Source organism: Lissotriton helveticus, chromosome 1_1 (assembly GCF_964261635.1).
Source record: "Lissotriton helveticus chromosome 1_1, aLisHel1.1, whole genome shotgun sequence".
Taxonomy (NCBI): Eukaryota; Metazoa; Chordata; class Amphibia; order Caudata; family Salamandridae; genus Lissotriton; species Lissotriton helveticus.
Genome location: NC_136057.1, coordinates 832,047,420 through 832,072,966, shown reverse-complemented (window position 1 = coordinate 832,072,966; position 25,547 = coordinate 832,047,420). Strand labels below are relative to the sequence as shown.

General features: G+C 41.7%; 1 protein-coding gene across 1 annotated transcript in view; it reads right to left on the bottom strand.

The window, feature by feature from the left end:
- DRAM1 (DNA damage regulated autophagy modulator 1) overlaps nt 1-25,547 on the bottom strand; it is a 266,057-nt gene that overhangs the window by 15,157 nt on the left and 225,353 nt on the right. Inside the window, exons 6-7 of the mRNA XM_078674633.1 lie at nt 6,326-6,367; nt 436-528 (exon numbers count right to left, since the gene is read on the bottom strand). Of these exons, the coding sequence (XP_078530759.1) occupies nt 436-528; nt 6,326-6,367 (135 nt within the window). The remainder of the gene's footprint in view (nt 1-435; nt 529-6,325; nt 6,368-25,547) is intronic.

Genomic DNA, 25,547 nt, shown 5'->3' with positions numbered 1-25,547 from the left:
TTTGTTATCTGTTTAAAAGATGTAACAGCTAAGAACAATTACTTAACTGACACAGAAAGTCAATACGAACGCAAGTACATTAAAAAAGCATAAATAAGATTTCATTTTCAATGCCTTGTAGACAGAGGTGTTCAGTTTAGCTTGCTGTCTACTTCGTCGTTCAGTTCAGAAGGTGCTACAGTTTAACTCCTCCATTTCTCTCCTCCATCGACCCATCTCATCTACCCATGAATACTCAACAATGTAATAGATCACTCTAGACTCTAAGGCTTCCACAATTAATCCTGAAAAATGTGAAGTTCAGTTTTTTTTATGTTCGTTGCTTTTCTGAAACGATTATCGTATTTGGATTTAGAAAGTCATTTGTCCACACTTTTGGCTCTGGAGGATTATGAACCAATTAATCAATGTAAGATGTGTTTCAATTACACTTACCTGGAACTCCTGAACATATGTTAAGAAGAATGTAACAAACCCAAAGGCCACGATCCACTCACAGACTGCACTGGCCATATGGACTTTATAATACTAAAAGAGATGAAAATAAAATACATTACCTGACCTGATACTTCCTATGAGGCATGCTAAAAATATAGTCATAATTATACCTTCAAAAAAGATATATTTTTGCAGTGTAACAAATTATTCTGCCGCTTTAACTAGTTTCTAATTTATGCAGTAGACTGGGTGGAGGTGTCGCAACATACGGTCTGCATTACCAGTTTCAGTCTCAGTGTTAAACTGAAAAATTAGCACCAAGTTCTTTTTCTTGTACACATTAAGCATGTGGTTCCTACAGCACTATACAAATGTCTATTTCAGCTGCCACAATTCGTGGGTACCAGCATATCGCAGGCAGAATATCATTTGACATAAACATCATGTCCCACATATGGGCCGATTTACTAATGCACAAACAAAAAGATTCTATCAATGTGAAGTTGCTAAAAATATTTTAATTCTGTGAATTGTGGGATGATTCACTCTCTCTTAGGGTGGTAAAGATGAGAGCACAATGTGCTTGTTAAAATACCCCTCACACACTAAAAAAATCCAATAGTGTCATGCTTCATCATTGGGGTCTTCCCGTCCCTCTACGGGGCGGGGCGTGCTACGACCTGACGAACTACGCGGGAGCACTAATAATGTGACGACGCTCTGGAGAGCGGCAGGACGGATAGAAGTAAGGTAGTACCCTTACGCGGCTACTATTACCGCATTGAGACACCTATCGACTGCCAGCTCATGAGGCACATCCATTCCGCCTCAGCAAGACCTATTCAGGTCCCCCTTTTTTTGAGATTTTTCGCTTCCTTGGGCCAGCTCATGCCCTGAAGCATAAAACTATCAGTTGATTTTTACTGCTATTTTTTAGGACGACAGGCTTACTATATTTAGTAACTGAGCTATTTCCAGTAGGGGCCACGAGAAGGTCCTGATGAGTAAGCAGTAGGGGACTGCTTACGAAACATGTAGACCAGGTAGTGGCTATTTGCTCTACCCCAAAACCCCCTTCTTAACGTCCCCAGCTAGGGAAGTGAATAGATTGTTTTTTTCCACTAGCCAGAAGATTTTTAGTTTTTGTTTTTCCCACACTTTATTAGGTCCCTACACTTCACTGACACAACTCACCTTGCACCATCACATAGCCTCGTCACATTATTAGTGCTCCCGCGTAGTTCGTCAGGTCGTAGCACGCCCAGCCCCGTAGAGGGACGGGAAGACCCCAATGATGAAGCATGACACTATTGGATTTTTTTAGTGTGTGAGGGGTATTTTAACAAGCACATTGTGCTCTCATCTTTACCACCCTAAGAGAGAGTGAATCATCCCACAATTCACAGAATTAAAATATTTTTAGCAACTTCACATTGTTAGAATCTTTTTGTTTGTGCATATCTATTTGGAGGGTGATTCTATCAGCACCTCTCTACTTCCTCTTGTGTTTCCGATTTACTAATGCTCTGCGTCGGGTTTGCGCACAAATGTAACATGCAAAGTGTCAGGTTCGGATTTTCTATCCAACGTAATCAGGATTTGTTTGGCTAGTCTCTCAAAGTAATGCAATGTTGCCCTTTTGCTGCTTTGCATTACTGTGCCTGCAAGCAACCACTCTGGGGTTTTGACACGAATCCTTATCTACTAACAATCGTAGACAGGGAATTGTGCCAAAATTCGACACCTCCTTGAGGCAGGCGCAATGAGGAGACATTTTTTCATTGCTCGTTGTGCACTATGGCACAGGGGTCTGTGTGTGGCACATGCCATGGTACCAAGACAGAAAAAGAGAAAAACAGTGCCACATCTTAGTAGATACAGTGCTGTTCTGCTCTCTACCTTTCAGGCAACTCAGCGCAGCAACTTTAGTTGTTGTGCTGCATTACCTTTTGGTAAATTTGGGCCACGGTGTTGAAAACATTTGTCCCATTTGCGTTAATAATAGAAAATCTACATCCAATGGGGCAATTTTTTGTAAACCGCATTTAAGATGTCATATTCTGACATACAAATCCCCTAATGGCAGGTAAGGTTAGCGAAGCAAAGCCTTTCCTGGTGAGGCCTCGGATTTCGACTTACAGGTTTTTGCAAATAGCCTTAAACTCTTTCACGTTGTAGGATTCCAACCTTTTATCCTCAAAAGCTACCTCTAGGGATGCAATTGATGATGCTCTTGAATCAGGCATGATTCCATAGAAAGTTCAAGCTCAACCAAATGGAAAGATAAAATAAACCAAAAGAAAACAGTATGTGGTACGTAGTGGTCTGCGATATGGTAGTAGTGTACACCAATCGCTGTAGGTCAAATGCAAATGCAAATCCTATCCTCACCTCTGACAACCAACGTTTAAGATGGGGGTCTCTAGTTGGCAGAGGTATGCATCTCGACCAAGTAGGAACCTTTCCTTCTAGTAAGGTAAGGGGACTACACTTCTAAAATAACCCCTGCTCACCCCCTTGGTAGCTTGACAAGAGCAGTCAGGCTTATCTCAGAGGAAATGTGCAAAGCATTTGCACATAACCCACAGTAATACAGTGACAACCCTACAAAAGGACAGCCACACCAGTTTTAGAAAAAGAGCCAATATTTATCTGTGTAAAATAAGACTAAAAAGATAAACATACAGTAATCAAAATACGTATACTGCAAAACACAGACTTAAAATACAGTTCCTTGAAGACCATAGGTCAGTCCGGGGCTATCATGGCGTTGTGAACAAACAAATCCAACAGTTCAGGCTGATGGCGGCTTCGCGGTCAGATGTGGTTTAGGAAACACCCGCAAACAGTTCCAAAGAAGCAGCATCATGGGTTCAGGAGGTCAGTGAGGGAGTCGTCGGGCCCTTGAAGTCACAAGCATTGCATATCGAACTCCGTGAGGTTGAAGTCAGGAGCGCCGGTGTCAGCAGGCAAGGTGGGGCGGTGCTCGTCGCAGTGCTCACAGGCCACGGTGCAAGCAGCTATATGTTCATTGCTGAAGCGCTGTCGTCAGTAGACGATCTGGAGTCGATGTCGCTGGCATCGGTGGGCCAAAGCTGCAGTGTGGGATAGGGCTGTGTGTCAACGTATGATAGGTGCCCCCATGCCATGGTGCAGGCAGCGGCGCTGATGTCGGCGAGGAACAGCAGCATCAGGGATACCAGGACGGCGATGTGAAGCGAGGCACGCAAAGTGGGGTGCCCTCAGGTCATGGTGCAAGCAGTGGCTCAGTGGCGGCTTCGGTGAGATCAGGGTTGCCGTGCAAAGTGAGGTGGTGCTCTATGCAGTGACAGCAGGTCGTGGAGCCAGCAGCTGCATCATCGATGGCGTTGGGTTGCTTTTTCTTCTGTTGCAGCATAAAACACACAGTTCCAAGTGCTTGTATTAGATGATCCTGAAGTCTTTGCTGTTCCTGAGACTTCCTGAACAGAGGGCAAGCTCTACCTCAAATCTTTGGAGAAACTCAGGAAAATAAGTTGCAGAAAGTCCAGTCCAGTCCTTTCACTGCCCAAAACAGATTCAGCCAAACTCAGGAAAATAAGTTGCCGAAAGTCCAGTCCAGTCCTTTCACTGCCCAAAACAGAATCAGCCACTGCATGCCAACACAGCAAAGCATACAGCAAAGTGGTGGTTCTTCCTCACCGCTTTCCAACCTCTTCTTCTTGGCAGGTTCCTTAGTCCAAACGCATTTTAAAGTTCTGGGATTGGGGCCCAATATTTATACTACTTTTCCCTTTGAAGTTTTAGGCAGAAAGTCTCTGAGTTCAGTAAAAAACAGTTCTGTCCTCCTTGGTCAAGCTTCATTACAGGAGGTGGAGACAGCACAGAGCACATCACACACAGCTTATTCAGGTGCTAGTGAAAAACTCCTCCCACTACTATAAATGCAGTGAGGTCTATTCATCCTGGCTATGAGTCACACAGGAAAGGCAGGACACACCTCAACCCCCCTTGTGACTGTATTGTGTGAATGCACATCGCTCCTGTCACTCCAAAACTAGACAGTGAGTACACAGACATGCAGAGGCACACAGGATGGTTAAGTAAAAAAAACCTACTTTCTAAAAGTGGCTTTTTCAAAAACACAATTTAAAAACCACCTTCACTAAAAGGTGTGTTATTACATTCTGAGTTTATGGAGCCTTATCTCCATTTAACTATCTTGTCCCAATGGAAAGTTACACTTGTAAGATATCACAAGGCAGCTCCCATGTTAACCTACGGGAAAGACAGCCTTTCAATAGTGAAAAATGGAATTGGCAATATTTAAGTATCAGGACATGTAAAAAGCACTACTATATGTCCTACCTTTCACATACACTGCACCCTGCCACAGGGCTACCTTGGGCCTCCCTTAGGGGTGACTTACATATTAGAAAAGTTTAGGGCCTACCAAGTGGGTGCACTGGCTAGGTCAACATGGCAGTACAAAAAGCACACAGGCACAGCAGTGGCAGGTCTGAGACACCTTTGAAATGCTACTTGTGTGGGTGGCACAACCAGTGCTGCAGGAGCACTAGTAGCATTTAATTTAAAGGCCTTGGGCACTCACAGTGTACTGTACTAGGGCTTTGCTAGTAAATCAAATATACCAACAATGGAAAGCCAATCGTAACACAATTTACAGTAGGAGCACGTTCACTTTAGCCCTGAATAGCAGTGAAAAAGTGTACAGAGACATTAAACGCGCAAAACGAAGTCAAAAACAGGAGGCCAAAAAGCAAAAAAAGGGAGGGGATATCTGCCAAAAATGACAAGTTCAACACAGAGAGACCAGGAAAGATTCCCTTCAAGCACTGCACTTAGGCCGGCAGAGATTACATCTGTTGGTGTGAGTGGAGGATCACCTATACCACCCAGGCAGAGGAAAGTAAACCACATTTAAACATGGTCACCATACCAGCTATGCTTTTCCCTCCAGGCAGCTTAAGCCATCACAGTGGGAGCCACCCTGGGAGAAATCTCTGTATTACAAATTACATGGTGCAAGGGCAGCTTGGTGTAATAGGTGCTGCAGCTTGTGGGTACATCAAATCAACTCCCAAACTCGGAGTATATTTCTAGTACCTACATAACAAATGTCGCTTATGTAATGGGAGCTTTATCTCAGCACACCAGGGGCTGTTCTCTGAAGTTCATTGTAAGACAACTATAGTTTACGTAGAATTCTTGCATAAAGTCAGTGTGCTACAAATGGTGGTGGAATAACAAACCTAAATTTAGCAAATTGTCACATTGCTTACATGACACTCACAATGGCTGGGCTGGTGGTGGCTCTGCTGCCGGGAAGGCCATCCTGCTCCATTCTTCTAGCATGATGGGGGAATGCAGAGAAGAGCCAAGGGGACTTCTGAACTTTTTTTGAGGAAGTTCCATTGCTGTACACAATTAGTTTTTTTTAATGAATTGTTATTCAATGGGGTGCATAGCATTGTACTTCTCATTTCTTTGCATTTTAGGAGCCTTTAATACAGTGTAGTACTAAGAAGTGTATTAGTATCTATCTCCTATTACACCTTCTTAGCAGAGGTCACGTGAGTTCATTAAGCGACCTGTGGTCCACTGTGGTTGGTTTGTTTTCTCTTGTTTGTTGTGGGAACATGGACTGTAAGTTCATAGCATAGAAGGTATGTGGAGTACTGCGTGCAATTCAGATTTTATATTACAAATTCAAAAGTTGATGTGTGAATCTTGCAGTACACAATACATTATATCTGGTATACATTTGAAAAATATATAATCTTTTTCTCCTAAAGTTCTCTCATTAATTTTAAATCATGATTTGCTAAGGGAGTACTACATTTGTCACATATTAACTACACAGAAAAAAATGTATATTTGTACTTACCAATTCAGATAAACTGTGATGTTTTCCATGGGCTCTTGCAGTCTGCAATGAATACAAGAAACATGAAATTTCAAAAGTATAGAACAAATGAAATAGCACTGGGTGTAGCTGTGATCTACCATATCCATCCAGCAATACAGGCCCATCATTTTGGGTTCTATGGTAAATTTGTGTCTACACTATGCAAACAGTCTGTATGCGGTGATTGCTAAGTACCCGGTTAACAAGCTACAGATGGCTCAGAACACTGAAATTAGAATGCCATTGGGATGAGTAAATTCAAACATCTATCGAATTACTGACAGAATATCGACGTCAAAAATATTGACGTTAAAAATATCGGAGGCAGAATATCGATGCCAAGAATATGGAAATCCTATCTACATCATGGTAAGTACAAAAATATTGAAAAAATATATTGTTGTCAAAAATATTGTTGTTAAAAATATCGTTTTTTTGTTTAACAATAATGTAAAATTAAATAAATAAAATATATATTTAGAATAAACATACTTAAAAATATGTTTAAAATTATAAGTAATACATGTAGGGGTCGATTCCGATCCGGTAAAAAAACCGTCCATACGAATCGTATCCGGAGCCCTCTCCGTACAACTCGTACACACGCCGTACGACCCGACGAGTACGATCCGGACCGGGGCATCAGGACGCGATCGCCAGGTTATGTTGATTCATACAGAAAAGCGCACAATCACATACACACTGTACGGTGCGTACACCCCATGATCGCAGGGGTACGCCCCGTACACCCAGCGTACATAGGGTACGGTGCGTACCCCTGCAATCATGGGGGGTACGCACCGTACCCCATGTACGCTGGGTGTACGGGGCATACCCCTGCGATCATGGGGGGTACGCACCATACCCGGGGGGGCCGTTCCGTACCTGTTTCAGCGCGTACTCTGGTTTTACGGCTGTTTACAGCTCCCGTAAAAAAAGGGTCGTACGGTGCGTAGCCGACACGTATCGTACTTGCTGGGTCGTATAAACCACCCGCCAGCCGTACAGATGTCGCGTACAGCGGGTTCCGACGGAGACTCATACGGGGATTCGAGTCGTACGGTCTCTGTACGATTCGTACGGAGTCCGGCTCCTGGTACGAATCGTACTTCGACGTACATACGCGGGATGTTGCAGGGTACGATTCGTACAGGAAAAACGCTCCGAACGGCTATTCGGACTGGTTTTTCCCGAATCGGAATCGACCCCATAAAGTTTAAAAAAATTAACATATAAAATATAATATATATGCTTACTTAATAATATTTACAATTAATTATTATAATGACTTACAAATTGTTAAAACACATTTTATAAATTATAAATACATACATAACATACAACAATATAAATTAAAATATTAAAACTATACATAACAAATTAAAAAATATAAATAAATTATACACAACATTAACTAAAACAGTAAATATTGGATAGTGTGGGGGTAAAAATTACTATTCCAACTCCAGAGGATGCAACAGTAGGGAAAGTGCTGGATAGTGTAGGGGTTAAAATTACTATTCTAACTCCAGAGGGTGCAACAGTAGGGAAAGTGTTAGATAGCGTAGGGGTAAAAATTACTATTCCAACTCCAGAGGGTGCAACAGTAGGGAAAGTGTTGGATAGCGTATGGGTTAAAATATCTAACTAATAATTACAATATTTTTTCATAATAAATAATAATTTAATTAATAAATAACAATAAATTAATTAACAATGCCAATAAATAATTACTTACAAATAATTACCAATTAAAATTAATTAACAATTAAATTAATGATAAAAACAATTAAATAATAATTATTAAAAATTAATTACCAAGTAAGAATGAAGTAAAATGAATTAATTTTTGAAAGCAAGAAACAATCATTATAGAAAAATATTTAGCAATGAATAATTAATTAACAATAAATTATTAATAAGTACCAATACATTATAATCAAATGTAATTACCAATTACTAATTAATGAACGGTAAATTAATCTCCCCGAAACAGTATTAATTATTAAAAAGTTATTACCAATTAATAATTAATTAACAATAAATTCATTATCAACACTCAACAATAAAATAACTACTTAATTGCAATTAAATTGCTTCCCACCCTATTGCCTTATAACCTCACAACACACTTCAATAATAAATTAATACACTTAATATAATTACCAATTAATACATTAATTAAAATGAATTACCAATTAATACAAATTAATTACCAATTATTAATTACTTATTATAAAATAAATTATCAATACCAATAAATAAAAATTAATATTTACTTAATTACAATTAAATTACTTCCCACCTTATTCCCCTATAAACCCACAACCCGCTACAGAACTAAAACACAAAATGTATTAAAAAATAATTACTAATTCCTAATTTAAAAAAAATGAATTTACTATAATTAAATTACTTCCCACCCTTTTCCCCTATAAACCCACAACCCGCTACGGTACTAAAATGCATAATTTACTTAAAAAAATATTACTAACTTCTAAAAATGTAATACATATATTCTAAAACTAGTACAATAATTAAAAAACATAAACACAAACATATAAAATATATAATAAAATACATAACACTAATAATAATCTCGATATTAGTAGAATAGATATTTTTGCTATCAATATTACTAACTTCGATATTAATAAAAACTATATTTCGTACCTTCAGGTAGATATTCTGGTCATCAATATTTTTGATTTCGATATTCTGTCCCTACGATCTTTCCAACTCGATATTTCGAAGTTAAAAAAATCAATATTTAGACTGTTTACCCTGTTATGTATCATTTTAGGACCCTATTGTAAGTTTCCCGATTCATGCCCTTATATAGGTATAAATCACCATATCCTTATATAGGCATAGAAATCATAACCATATTTAGGCATAGCTCATGCAGTCCAAATACGGCAGGGCTACTTCCACTAGTTCCGAAAATCCACAACGATTTCTTGGAAAACTCCGCTTCAGCAGCCGGGGATTTCCCCTTGCTTGAATATTGATTTGTCCAAGAGCTCATGGAGTTTTCAAAGAACTGAGACTCTTTGATGACGTTATTATGTCCAACTATACATCAAAGTCGGCACCTTCAATGTTTAAATATGCCCACACTCGCCCAAGCAAACACACGGTGGTTTGGAGCAGTTTGACTATCTACTTGCCCGACGCGGCCTGCTACAGCAAGTGCCAAAGGAAGCCGACCCTCCAGCAGACGCGTGGAGAGAGACGCTGTCTTTTCTCATGCCGAGAAATCCAGCTCCAGTGTTTCCAAACTACCCTTGTTGGGAAATCGAGTCCTGAGCCTGACCTTCTCCATTCTAAACGAAGGTACGGAGCTGATTAGATCCGTAGAGAAATCTTGGACAGATTCTTGGCAAAAGAATACTATATTTATGCTACACCTCACTTACTTCTTCCCTTGTACTAAGCTTAGGTTAGGTACACCGGGATTGGCGTATTTTAGAAGCACCAGTGAGTACTTTTAGGCTCTGTTATTTAAGTATGTATTTATATATGGTTTAAGAACCATACAATGCTCTTACAGTATTATTTCATTCTACTATTTATACTGTACGCATTATATTTTACAAACAGTGTTAGGATTGTAGCAGTTCATTTCTTATGCTTGAGAAAGAAGACTGTTCAATAAAACCTTTTTTTGAAAACGCCCATCTTTCTACTTTCTCTGCACCTCTAGTGAAACGAAGCATGCACGATTGACTGAGTGAAATATCTATCTATTGTTTCCATGACTCTGAAGATACGTTTCATCTTGGGGAAACAAAGTTGTCATGTTTATGCGGTTGTCAGAGACTAATCCCTTCTTGTGAATTCGAGAAAGTTTCTAGTGACCTCTGAGCTAGCTGGCACACATAATTAAGTCTTGTATATTCGATAGAGACCTAGTCGACCTCAGTCCTACGTCTAATCTATAGGATATATTATTCCAATGCGCAGAGCCCATTGGGAATATGGGAACTACACTACAACCCATCTATCAGAAGGACATGAGTAGTTCCACACGCTGACAGTGGTCGGGTTGGGCTGTTTGTTCCAGAGTTCACGTGAAAGGACTAGGGTATTATAGGGCAACCTTAACATCTAAAATTATTGAGAATAGCAAGAAAAATATTTTGGTTACATTTGTTTACAAACTGATGCCACTGCCAGAAATGAGGGGGGAGAAAGCCTTGTTTCCTGCCTCCACGTTCCTGGAATGCTCCACCATTTGAGGTCAGAAAAGAGGACCACTGCCTGAAATCCCTCTACATAATAACAACGTTACAGTAGATTATTTGCCTGTTTTTCAATATAATGGTTTAAGGATTTTAACAATGAATATGAATGACTTCTCATATTGACATAGCACTCCATCATGTGTATATATATATATATATATATATATATATATATATATATATATATATATATATATATATATTGCCCAAGACGTCTCCTCCAACAGAAAGAAACAGGCAGCACACGGGGCTTGTGGAACATCCGCCTTTTATTTTCCTCATAAGACCATGGGCATGACGCGTTTCGGGGGTTTTTCCTTTCTCAAATGCCCCCCTGGTCGAGTTGTGTCTCTGCTTGCAGTTCCCAATTATAATTATTTATTGTCCATCCCACCTTCTAAAGTAGTGTGGGTTGCCTGACAAACACGGCATGGAATCGCCTCTGCCTTTGATAGTAAACTGCATTTCCCAGCATGCAGCATTGGTAAGCATGCCGGCGGCGAAATCAATTACCGGCTCAATTTCTTGTATTGTCCGTAGCCGGTGTGTCATGTCGTCTGGCGGGAGCTGTGGCGCTGGTTTGGGGTTCAGGTGATGACATCCACACTCCTCTCCCCCTTCCTCGCACTTCGGACTGTTCTGGAGAAGGAAACGCCTATGAAGTAGGGGCGTAGCTCCATGCAGGTATGGACTGTATTTACAGCATTCTCCAATGCAGGCGTGATGCGGGGTAGTCCGAGGGTCTACCTTTTTGCGACCCCCTTTGGACACTTGTGGGGGGTGCACACCTTGCGTGTGGTTCAGCACAGCTGCCAAATACTTACAACACGCTGAATATTGCCCAAGACGTCTCCTCCAACAGAAAGAAACAGGCAGCACACGGGGCTTGTGGAACATCCGCCTTTTATTTTCCTCATAAGACCATGGGCATGACGCGTTTCGGGGGTTTTTCCTTTCTCAAATGCCCCCTGGTCGAGTTGTGTCTCTGCTTGCAGTTCCCAATTATAATTATTTATTGTCCATCCCACCTTCTAAAGTAGTGTGGGTTGCCTGACAAACACGGCATGGAATCGCCTCTGCCTTTGATAGTAAACTGCATTTCCCAGCATGCAGCATTTGTAAGCATGCCGGCGGCGAAATCAATTACCGGCTCAATTTCTTGTATTGTCCGCAGCCGGTGTGTCATGTCGTCTGGCGGGAGCTGTGGCGCTGGTTTGGGGTTCAGGTGATGACATCCACACTCCTCTCCCCCTTCCTCGCATTTCGGACTGTTCTGGAGAAGGAAACGCCTATGAAGTAGGGGCGTAGCTCCATGCAGGTATGGACTGTATTTACAGCATTCTCCAATGCAGGCGTGATGCGGGGTAGTCCGAGGGTCTACCTTTTTGCGACCCCCTTTGGACACTTGTGGGGGGTGCACACCTTGCGTGTGGTTCAGCACCGCTGCCAAACACTTACAACACGCTGAATATTGCCCAAGACGTCTCCTCCAACAGAAAGAAACAGGCAGCACACGGGGCTTGTGGAACATCCGCCTTTTATTTTCCTCATAAGACCATGGGCATGACGCGTTTCGGGGGTTTTTCCTTTCTCAAATGCCCCCCTGGTCGAGTTGTGTCTCTGCTTGCAGTTCCCAATTATAATTATTTATTGTCCATCCCACCTTCTAAAGTAGTGTGGGTTGCCTGACAAACACGGCATGGAATCGCCTCTGCCTTTGATAGTAAACTGCATTTCCCAGCATGCAGCATTTGTAAGCATGCCGGCGGCGAAATCAATTACCGGCTCAATTTCTTGTATTGTCCGCAGCCGGTGTGTCATGTCGTCTGGCGGGAGCTGTGGCGCTGGTTTGGGGTTCAGGTGATGACATCCACACTCCTCTCCCCCTTCCTCGCACTTCGGACTGTTCTGGAGAAGGAAACGCCTATGAAGTAGGGGCGTAGCTCCATGCAGGTATGGACTGTATTTACAGCATTCTCCAATGCAGGCGTGATGCGGGGTAGTCCGAGGGTCTACCTTTTTGCGACCCCCTTTGGACACTTGTGGGGGGTGCACACCTTGCGTGTGGTTCAGCACAGCTGCCAAACACTTACAACACGCTGAATATTGCCCAAGACGTCTCCTCCAACAGAAAGAAACTGGCAGCACATGGGGCTTGTGGAACATCCGCCTTTTATTTTCCTCATAACACCATGGGCATGACGCGTTTCGGGGGTTTTTCCTTTCTCAAATGCCCCCCTGGTCGAGTTGTGTCTCTGCTTGCAGTTCCCAATTATAATTATTTATTGTCCATCCCACCTTCTAAAGTAGTGTGGGTTGCCTGACAAACACGGCATGGAATCGCCTCTGCCTTTGATAGTAAACTGCATTTCCCAGCATGCAGCATTTGTAAGCATGTCGGCGGCGAAATCAATTACCGGCTCAATTTCTTGTATTGTCCGCAGCCGGTGTGTCATGTCGTCTGGCGGGAGCTGTGGCGCTGGTTTGGGGTTCAGGTGATGACATCCACACTCCTCTCTCCCTTCCTCGCACTTCGGACTATATATATATCTATTACCTACTGGCGGTCTCCAGTATGTAGTTATAGTTAGGAATGATTTCCATAGGGAAATCGCAACATTCTATTTGGAATAACTTTGGCGCCGGTTGAGGAATCAGCCTGAATTTTTCAGCAACTTTGCCTAGCGGCTCTCCGCTCCTTCCCTGAAAGTTTGGGGGGGATTCGTCTAGCGGGGGCCGAGATAAAAGGGGGGTCCCAAAACGTGTTTTCCCCATGTTAATTTCCATTAGAGTCTGTCGCACTTTTAGCTCGAACGGCTGAATGGATTTTCACCAAACTTGGCAAAATTGTAGGGACTGGTAGCCCGATGTGCCTTTGCTATGTCTCAAGATATGTGCTCCAGAGGATTTTGAGCAATTTAGGTTCAAAAAAATTTATATATCTGTAAGCGCGCCCCGGTGTGCGTACCGGGGAGCGCTCCGGGCGCGCCACGCGACCTGCGCATAGGAAGCTGATTGGCTCTCGGGTGTCCGTAAACATTCGAAACAGTTCGCAGCGGCCGCCATCTTGTGTCTCGGTAGGATCGAGACACAAGAGGTGGCAAAAAACAAAGGGGGAAATGACCAAAAGGGGGCAGGGTACACCCCCCCAGACCCCCTAGGTTTGATGTGGGGGCCATAAAAGGGTCCCTCGGGTAAAAAAAAAAAAAAAAAAATTTATTTTCGCGGGGGGAGCGCCCTGTACGCGCACCGGGGAGCGTACTTTGGTGAAAAATAGTGAAAATAATAGTGTAAAATAATCATTTTGAGTGATTACAGGTAGGGTAGCTCTGAAAGGAGCTTTTGGGTTCTGTGGCTGTTTTAGGTACCTACAAGTACGTCCCACACACACCCACACGCACACAACCCCACACCCCCACACCCACACACTCCCCACACACACCTCACACACGCACACCTCCACCCACACCCAAACACCCCACACCCCCACACCAACACCTTACACATCCACACCCACACATCCCACACACCCAGACACACACACACACCTCACCCCCCAACACACACACACGCACACACAGATACCTCACAGACACACCTCACACATCCCACACACCTCCCCCCACACACACACGCACACCTCACAGACACATCCACACATCCCCCACATACACACACATCCTATACACATACTCCCCACACCCACACACACCCCACACACACCTCACACACCCACACTTCCACCTACACCGAAACACCCCACACACCCACACCCACACACACACTTTACACACCCACATCCCCACCCACACCCACATACCCCACACAGATATACACCTCATCCCCCCCAGACACACACACACACACACATACACACCTCACAGACACACCCCGCACATCCCCCACACACACCTACCCCACCCCCACACATGGGGAAAACTCAGTGAAACACTAAAATATTAATTTAAAGTGCTTAGAGGTAGGGTATCTCTGAATAGAGTTGTTGTGTTGTGTGGGTGATTTAAGTACCAACATGTAGGTACCAATGCAGAGTCTTAAATTCAATGTACACCGTTTACTCTGTAGATAATTTGCATGTTGTTATAGAAGTTATTGTGGTATATGGAATCCATACCATAGTCTGTCAGGAAAACATAAAGAACATGGAGGCAGGAGATGAAAAAGAGATGTCAAATACAGTTTGGAGATAATATAGTGGGAGAAAGGAAGTATCTATGAGCAAAATTACTATGTAAAACAAAAAAGTTGCACAGTATACTATAAGTTTGACTTTACATTATAATCAATTTGGTAGTAGTTTAAGATTTACATATAAAATGAATAATGTCTCAAACAATTTTAGAATTATTAAATATAAATTTATTTTTGAGATTCATTTTCAAAATTTGATAGAACGTCTAACATTTGACTGTCCGAAATGTCCTCTTTTTGAGTGAACATAACTTCCAACATTTGACTGTCAGAAACGTCCCATTGTAGAATTTCATGGTCCCGTGATTCATCCATGAATTCCAAGTCATTGGGTACAATGATTTCCTCATTGTTCATCTCTAGGACAATTTCAAAGGAAACGTTCTGTTCTCCTTCCATTTTTGTGCTGAAATTTGCATATAAAAAAAACTACTGGAAATATGGCACTGTTGGGTTTAAGTTCAGACAGGTAGTTTTGATTTTTTAATAGTGAAGTTAACTTTGGGCAATGTATGGTAACAGGCAGGAAGTAGAAATATAAAAAAGTGCCTGTGAAGAAGCGTAAGTAAATTCATAATTATAGCAGAGAAGCCTAAGTCAATCCATAAATATAACAGAGGAGCCTATCTCTATCTATAACTATAGCAGAGGGACAGTAAATAACTATCAGAAAACATTTTTAAAAAATAACTTAAAGTGCCCCTTACAAATTATCAACTTACTTTACAGAGAGGTGAAGAAGACAAAATGCGAAAATCCTTTCAAGATGTACCTCAGGTAGTTGTAGTCAAAATGGCCGTGTTTCCCTCTCATTTTTCATTTATATTCATGTACATAACCAATCAAATGTCAGGAAAAAAAAATAGAAAATGAAAGTAACATTTTAATTGGTTGTCAATTCTAACACTTCGAATGTGTTTTTGTGAAGTAATTTACCTCAGGGTATTTAGAGAGGTCTACAGGCTAAATGGCTTAATGGAATTCGATCGAATTTGGGAAAATGGTAGGGATTGGTATGTAGTATGAGCTATTCTATATTTGGTGAAAGTGTCTCCAGTGGTTTTTATGTAAATTAACTTTTAACGGCAGCGCTACGGGAGTCCTCCATTTTGTGTTTCGGTAGATTTAAGACAGAAAATGGAGGACAAACAACGTTGGGAATGGGTATAAGGGAGCATCGTAGGCACTCCTTGACCCTCTAGGTTTTCTGAGGGGGTCTTAGGAGGCCCAAATAGGCAAACAAAAAAATATATATATTTTTCGCGGGGGGAGCACCCGGTACGCGCACCGGGGAGCGTACTATGGTGAAAAATAGTGAAAAAAGTTAGAAAAAGATAATCATTTGGAGTGATCAGAGATAGGGTAGCCCTGAAAAGGGCTTTTGGGTTCTGTGGCTGATTTAGGTACCTACAAGTAGGTACCAATGCACAGTCTTAAATTCAGGAGGAATATTCTATTCCCCTCATCTGAAAAGTGCACACCATCTTCCCTGTAGATATCTTGCATGTTGTAACGCAAGTTATTATTGTATATTGAACCCATTCCATAGTCTCTCATGTAAGCAGAAACAGATTTATTCACATGTTTCCGTGCTTTCTCAAATTGTGGACAAAATTGATTGGACCACTTCCATTTCTGCCTTTGGCATATATTGGAATATACTAAGGCAGTTTGAGGAAAAAGTGCCATCAATTGATCAAAGGTGTCCTTAATAAGCATTTCCAGACCTACCTCAGTCAAAGTGCCCAAGTCATTGCCTCCATAGTGCACAATTAAAAGGTCAGGGTGTGGCAAATGCAAAAAGGTTTTCACCAATGGTATCAATTGGTGACATTTCAATCCTCTCTGGCCAATCCATTTAATCTTCACATTTGGTAAGTCAAGGTTGTGAAAATGTCTGGTAGCTGCATACCTTTGAGCCCAGTGGATATAGCTATGTCCAATAATCCAGACAGAATACATGGTGAGAGGAGATTCTGATGCAGTCAGATGAAGTGTGGAAAAGAAATGGCAGTTGGAACAATAGGAGTTTGCAAAAAAAAACTGTGGAGTTTCAGTGCTCTTGAATCACAAGCAATGATTGGTAGAATGAGATAGTTGAAAACTGAAAGTTAGGGTGCATGGTTGTGTTCTGTGTAAGAAGTAATTTGAATGGTTAATAAAAAGTCATTTAAAGAAACCTTGCACCAGAAAAGCTGGTGTATTCGCAGGTCAAACATCCTTGATGAGGTGATTTGCAACATTGTAGAATAAACTTTTAACCCTGGGAGCTCAGTGAGGAGGGAGTTGCTATGGTAACAGGTAGAAAGGGCTGAGGGGGGGAAGGGTGCTGGTTTGAAAATACAGAGGGAAGAGATTTGATTGGTTACCATGAGCAATATGTGTGTAGAATTAGAGGTTTTCTGTGCCTTTATGGTTTGCAGTGTCTGGAGAACATACCTTTTGCTCTGCTAAAGAAATATTGGTGTGTGTATCTGACACTGTTCTGAATCTCCTAAAATATTTGTAAAGGTGAGTTATGAATCATTTAATATATATAGAGACTTGTATACTCTATGGAGAAGATTTGGAAGCAAATTGTGGTTTTTTAATGTTGCTTTGTGTCATGCTTTTTGATAATGCTTGGTAAAAAGTTTTTACTGCATAGAGTAATTGTATTTTGTAAAATTGTGAAGTTTTAGTCGTGACATGGAATGCTTCTACATAGGATCTGTGCTGTGTTTTGTAAATGTGATGTCAAAAACGATTTTGGGAAAAATGAATAGTTTTTACATTTTTTAAAAGGAATAAAGAATTTCTGCATGTTTAATAGAAATACATTTGACTCTTTACAATGATGTTACCTGTGTTAACTCAGTGTAGGTAGCATATTGAGTTTGTTTGCATAGAGGAATTGTATTTTGTAAAATTGTGAAGCTCCATGTGAAAGCTTTTGCCTCAGTCTTATCCCTGTTGTGAGGCAGATGTTTGTAAATAGGATCTGTGACATTTTGGGGAAAATGAATGGTTTTTACATTTTTGAGTATAATGTGGCGCAAAGGTTTAAAAAGTGACGCATCTACCTACATGCGTCACTTTTTAAATATGGGGAAAAAAGGTACATGTTTGGGTTTTCCTGGGGAGCCTAGGTGGTGAGGCTTGTATCTAAGAGTGCAGTGGACTAGGCTTCATGAAGTATATACCTGTCTGCATTCTTAGACGCAGGTGTCAATTTGACTCTTTACAATGATGTTACCTGTGTTTTAAATCAGTGTAGGAAGCATATTGAGTTTGTTTGCATAGAGGAATTGTATTTTGTAAAATTGTGAAGCTCCATGTGAAAGCGTTTGCCTCAGTCTTATTCCTGTTGTGAGGCAGGTGCAAGATTTTGCCTCAGTCTTATCCCTGCTGTGAGGCAGATGATTGTAAATAGGATCTGTGCTGTGTTTCCTAAATGTGATGTAAAAAAAGGATTTTGGGGAAAATAAATGGTTTTTACATTTTTGAGTATAATGTGGCGCAGAGGTTTAAAAAGTGACGCATCTACCTACATGCGTCAATTTTTAAATATGGGGCAAAAAGGTACATGTTTGGGCTTTCCTGATGAGCGTAGGTGGTGAGGCTTGTGTATAAGAGTGCAGTGGACTAGGCTCCATGAAGCCTATCTCTGCTGCATGCTTAGACACAGGTGTCAATTTCACTCTTTACAATGATGTTACCTGTGTTTTAACTCAGTGTAGGAAGCATATTGAGTTTGTTTGCATAGAGTAATTGTATTTTGTAAAATTGTGAAGCTCCATGTCCACTGCACTCTTAGATACAAGCCTCAAAATGTTAAAAGTTAATTTACATAAAACCACTGGAGACACTTTCACCAAATATAGAATAGCTCATACTACATACCAATCCCTACCATTTTCCCAAATTCGATGGAATTCCATTGAGCCATTAAGCCTGTAGACCTCTCTAAATACCCTGAGGTAAATTACTTTACAAAAACACATCTGAAGTGTTAGAATTGACAACCAATTAAAATGTTACTTTCATTTTCTTCCTGACATTTGATTGGTTATGTACATGAATATAAATGAAAAATGAGAGGGAAACACGGCCATTTTGACTACAACTACCTGAGGTACATCTTGAAAGGATTTTCGCATTTTGTCTTCTTCACCTCTCTGTAAAGTAAGTTGATAATTTGTAAGGGGCACTTTAAGTTATTTTTTAAAAACGTTTTCTGATAGTTATTTACTGTCCCTCTGCTATAGTTATAGATAGTCTCCTCTGTTATATTTATGGATTGACTTAGGCTTCTCTGCTATAATTATGAATTTACTTACGCTTCTTCACAGGCACTTTTTTATATTTCTACTTCCTGCCTGTTACCATACAATGCCCAAAGTTAACTTCACTATTAAAAAAGTATAAGGTGGCGCAGAGGTTGAAAAAGTGACGCATCTACCTACATGCGTCAATTTTTAAATATGGGGCAAAAAGGTACATGTTTGGGCTTTCCTGATGAGCGTAGGTGGTGAGGCTTGTGTATAAGAGTGCAGTGGACTAGGCTCCATGAAGCCTATCTCTGCTGCATGCTTAGACACAGGTGTCAATTTCAATCTTTACAATGATGTTACCTGTGTTTTAACTCAGTGTAGGAAGCATATTGAGTTTGTTTGCATAGAGTAATTGTATTTTGTAAAATTGTGAAGCTCCATGTCCACTGCACTCTTAGATACAAGCCTCAAAATGTTAAAAGTTAATTTACATAAAACCACTGGAGACACTTTCACCAAATATAGAATAGCTCATACTACATACCAATGCCTACCATTTTCCCAAATTCGATGGAATTCCATTGAGCCATTAAGCCTGTAGACCTCTCTAAATACCCTGAGGTAAATTACTTCACAAAAACACATCTGAAGTGTTAGAATTGACAACCAATTAAAATGTTACTTTCATTTTCTTCCTGACATTTGATTGGTTATGTACATGAATATAAATGAAAAATGAGAGGGAAACACGGCCATTTTGACTACAACTACCTGAGGTACATCTTGAAAGGATTTTCGCATTTTGTCTTCTTCACCTGTCTGTAAAGTAAGTTGATAATTTGTAAGGGGCACTTTAAGTTATTTTTTAAAAACGTTTTCTGATAGTTATTTACTGTCCCTCTGCTATAGTTATAGATAGAGATAGTCTCCTCTGTTATATTTATGGATTGACTTAGGCTTCTCTGCTATAATTATGAATTTACTTACGCTTCTTCACAGGCACTTTTTTATATTTCTACTTCCTGCCTGTTACCATACAATGCCCAAAGTTAACTTCACTATTAAAAAATCAAAACTACCTGTCTGAACTTAAACCCAACAGTGCCATATTTCTACTGATTTTTTTTAATGCAAATTTCAGCACAAAAATGGAAGGAGAACAGAACGTTTCCTTTGAAATTGTCCTAGAGATGAACAATGAGGAAATCATTGAACCCAATGACTTGGAATTCATGGATGAATCACGGGACCATGAACTTCTACAATGTGTAGAATCTGTGGATTTGTTATTTCAATATGAGGACGTTTCTGACAGTCAAATGTTGGAAGTTATGTTCACTAAAAAAGAGGACATTTCGGACAGTCAAATGTTAGACGTTCTATCAAATTTTGAAAATGAATCTCAAAAATAAATTTATATTTTATAATTCTAAAATAGTTTGAGACATTATTCATTATTCATTTTTATATGTAAATCTTAAACTACTACCAAATTGATTATAATGTAAAGTCAAACTTATAGTATACTGTGCAACTTTTTTGTTTTACATAGTAATTTTGCTCATAGATACTTCCTTTCTCCCACTATATTATCTCCAAAGTGTATTTGACATCTCTTTTTCATCTCCTGCCTCCATGTTCTTTATGTTTTCCTGACAGACTATGGTATGGATTCCATATACCACAATAACTTCTATAACAACATGCAAATTATCTACAGAGTAAACGGTGTACATTGAATTTAAGACTCTGCATTGGTACCTACATGTTGGTACTTAAATCACCCACACAACACAACAACTCTATTCAGAGATACCCTACCTCTAAGCACTTTAAATTATTATTTTAGTGTTTCTTATGCTCTCCTTCTCTTGTTTTTTTTCCTTTTTTTTTTTGATTGCGCTAACGGGGCGCTCACCTGTGCGCGCACCGGGAAGCGAACCCATGAGAAAAATGAAGTCAAGAGTGCTAAAAATGTTAGTAATTTTTTAAAAATGGGAGGTAGTTCTGAAAATAACTTTTTTTTAATGTTTTTGTTGTTTTATATTTTTTTATTTTTTTTTATGAACATTTTCTTTTTGATTTTTTGAACACTTTTATAATTTTTTGGGTGTTTTTTTGGGGGAACAACAAAAAAAGGAATTACAAATGGCTCAACAGTAGCAAAAAAAAAAAAGATTTATTGCTTCTTCTTTTGGTTACATTGATGGTTTTCCACCGCATTGCTTATTAAGATCACGCTTAGTTCCCCATAGCACAGTGTCTTGCCACAGAAGACACATACAATTTTGATACTGCCAACATTTTTTTGAACATTGGGCACCATTTGCCGTCCTTCAGGTGCTGCATGTGATACTTTGGCAGAGGAGGTGATGGGCTGTGGATTATTCTGATTTTGCGCCATGGCACGAACCTCTGCTTGGGCAAGATTATTAGGATGCAACCTTTGCATGTGGCGCATCATAGTATAATTGCCGAAGAATATTTCTTCTTGGAATTGCCCCTGGAAAGAATATCTCCACAAATAAGGCACTTAACCTTAGGGGCATTCACTTTCTTCTGCCCAGGAGGGTGGGAGAAGAAGTCCCAAATAAAATGCACTTTTATGTGACTCTGTCTTGGCTCTTCAGGCAAAAATTGCCTGGGTTGTTCCTCCTCCTCCTGTTCTTCCTCCTCATCCTCTTCTTGTTCAGGGACAAGGAACTGGGATGGTGGTCCTTCCTTTCTAGGTGGTTGTGGTGGTGGAGGGGGTCCACCAGCTGCAGCTACTAATGATGCCATTTTCAGAATCAGATACAGGTCTTCCTCTCTCAAAGTAGAAAGTCAGAGTGAGGAAAAAGGTGGGGGCTTTCATCATTTGAAAAAAAAAGTGTTCTGGACCAATGAAAAGTGTTATTTTCAAGTCACATGATCCAAGCTTTCATCATTTGGAAACCAAAACTGATCTGCACCAATGAAAAGTGTTATTTTCAGATCACATGACCCGATGCGCTTACGCTACGGCCCCGGGGCGCGTCGCGTAAGCGCGTCATGACGTTGCGCGATCGTATGCGATCGCGTGATTCCGGGTGCGCTTACGCAGTGCGTCATATGACGCATCACGCGACTACGCGAAACGTCATGATGTTGTTTTCGTTCGCGGGAATAGCGCTCTCGGGATGCTCCCCGGTACGCGCCCCGGGGCGCGCCGTAACATTGCGCTTACCCGTGCGTTCACCGGTACGCGCCCCGGGAGCGCTGATATTAAAAAAAATCTAATAACCCATATACCTACACATGTAGCTACTCACCAACCCATGCAGCCACTTATACACAAAGTGAAACATTAATACATATATTTAAATATTTAAACATTACTCACTAATATTTATTTTTCAGAAAGACACACATTCACTGGATGGTGTCATCAGTGATGTCATGAGTGATGTCACTGACCATGTCATGAGTGATGTAATATGTGACGTCATCAGCAGTGCATTGCACGCGCAAGTTATAGTGAGTCCAACTAACTATAACGTGGGAATTTCAATGGTTTTATGCGAGTAAAAGTTCCAGCTAACTATAACTGGTGTAAAACCTATGGTTTTTTCAGTGAATTTAATAGGTTTTTTAAATGCTAATTGCTAACGATAACTGGGGTGAAACCTATGGTTTTTTCAGTGAATATATATATATATATATATATATATATATATATATATATATATATATATATATATATGGCGAAGAATTCCTTGGGAGAAGAAATCAGAGGCCGGAGAGGAATTCAGGGTAAACAGCATGCTTTAATGAAAAGATCACAGTTGCGGCGGATGCATTTCGGCGGGATAGCCTTCTTCAGCGCCCAACACTGTGGTAAGTCCTTCACCTCTAAACTCCATCCTGTGTATAATACGTGCTTGCACCCAAAACTCCTCCCCCTGATGAAATTGGCACACCTGTGTAGAGTTCGTAATCAGTTCATTGGACCTACACATCCCAGCATGCACTGTGTCCTGTGTCGGCCTGGCTGAGATGGTGGCGTGGGAGAGCGAGTAAGGACAGTGGGTCCGTGTAAGCTGCAGGTGAGTGGCGAAGGGACCCTCTGGATCAGATCACAGTCCACGGCGGCTCCCCTTAGTGTTGGGAATTAGCCGGGTTGTATCCTGACTCACTTTGCCTTACCTAGTCCTCTCTCTATGCGCATGCACCTGATCACGCCCCTGTTCCCCCTCTTCCCGTGTGATGTTATTTAAAGCTGTTTGGCCAGGCACTCTTTGCTTGGTTTCTAACCGGTCACGTTGTCTGTTGGGTACTTGCCATTCGTCACCGCATCGTAAACAGTCCTCCCTTGTTCAAGTGGTGCGTTGTGTGGCAGGCTTTTTTGGTGTGCAAAGCGAGGCTTCGTTTTTGCGTTTTACTCGTTCTACTGGTAGTTCTGGAAATTCGTCCCGGAACCTTTGAAGCTGGTTTCGGGATTGTGAGCTGAACTTTTGAACGTGCCTGGGGATCCATTATTGTCTGTACGCGGCTGCGTGCAGGCATAAGGAATACGAAGGAAACAATACTTCCGGGACTTGAGCAGTTTATCCGCATTCTTGTGTGCATTTTTGGATGTTTTCACGGACCGGTGGATAGTCGGAGTTTTCTTGTTTTTTTTTCCGTTTCAGTGGCCACTGTTTTCGGGTTTACGGGGAGTAGGTGAATACCACTTACCTCGTAGGAAATATCCTGGTTTTTTTTTTAGTCTAATGACTTTTTTCCCCAATTAATACACCTCAAGAGAAAGACCCGTGGGACCAGCCGATTAGGAGGCTCAAGACATTCTATCGCTTGCTAGACGTCTCTGAATTGGATCTACTGACTCCCGCACCGGGTAAGAAAGAAAAGGGGTTGTTGCTGACAGAATAGTTGAATGTTGTATGCGCAAAGAGAAAGGACCTACCTGTTATGTTGACTTTTTGTTCTTGTTTCTTTTCTATCCTCTACAGTGTGGGAAGCCAGTCCCTTTCTATATCGAGCCTACCAAGAGTTGGAATCGTTCAGGGTCCATTGAAGTCTTTCTTTCCCCTCCTTGTTTTTCTTACCCTTCCCTCTCCCCGAGCTCAGACTGTAGTTGGTTGTTGTGTATAGTCTGGCAGACTGCAGTCGGGGCGGGGGTAGAGGGTCGGGAATATCGTCGCTCCTGCAGCGTGGTTCCAAGTGGGTGACAATCTGACACTTAGCCCCCTCGTACCGCTACCGCCGTTCCTCCCAGGTTTACATGTGGGTAGGGGCTGTCTAATGGAGACAACACTCCCAGTTGAGATGAAATACCTCCGTCTGCCCACATTAGCCTGAGGTTCCTGGCTGTCTCCGGACACATTGATACCTCGATCACGAACACGCTGGGGGCAGCGTAGAGCCTGTAAGAATCCGGGACACTTTATGTAGCAGGGCCTGCTGTACTGCGTCTCTGGCTGGTGCAGAATATATGGCGAAGTATTCCTTAGGAGAAGAAATCAGAGGCCGGAGGGGAATTCAGGGTAAACAGCATGCTTTAATGAAAAGATCACAGTTGCGGCAGATGCATTTCGGCGGGATAGCCTTCTTCAGCGCCCAACACTGTGGTAAGTCCTTCACCTCTAAACTCCATCCTGTGTATACTACGTGCTTGCACCCAAAACTCCTCCCCCTGATGCAATTGGCACACCTGTGTAGAGTTCGTAATCAGTTAGCAGAACTACACATCCCAGCATGCACTGTGTCGGCCTGGCTGAGATGGTGGCGTGGGAGAGCGAGTAAGGACAGTGGGTCCGTGTAAGCTGCAGGTGAGTGGCGAATGGACCCTCTGGATCAGATCACAGTCCACGGCTGCTCCTTTTAGCCCCCTCGTACCGCTACCGCCGTTCCTCCCAGGTTCACATGTGGGTAGGGGCTGTCTAATGGAGACAACACGCCCAGTTGAGATGAAATACCTCCATCTGCCCACGTTAGCCTGAGGTTCCTGGCTGTCTCCGGACACATTGATACCTCGATCACGAACACGCTGCGGACAGCGTAGAGCCAGTAAGAATCCGTGACACTAGATGTAGCAGGGCCTGCTGTACTGCATCTCTGGCTGGCGCAGAATATATGGCGAAGAATTCCTTAGGAGAAGAAATCAGAGGCCGGAGGGGAATTCAGGGTAAACAGCATGCTTTAATGAAAAGATCACAGTTGCGGCGGATGCATTTCGGCGGGATAGCCTTCTTCAGCGCCCAACACTGTGGTAAGTCCTTCACCTCTAAACTCCATCCTGTGTATAATACGTGCTTACACCCAAAACTCCTCCCCCTGATGCAATTGGCACACCTGTGTAGAGTTCGTAATCAGTTTGTAGAACTACACATTCCAGCATGCACTGTGTCGGCCTGGCTGAGATGGTGGCGTGGGAGAGCGAGTAAGGACAGTGGGTCCGTGTAAGCTGCAGGTGAGTGGCGAAGGGACCCTCTGGATCAGATCACAGTCCACGGCTGCTCCCCTTAGCCC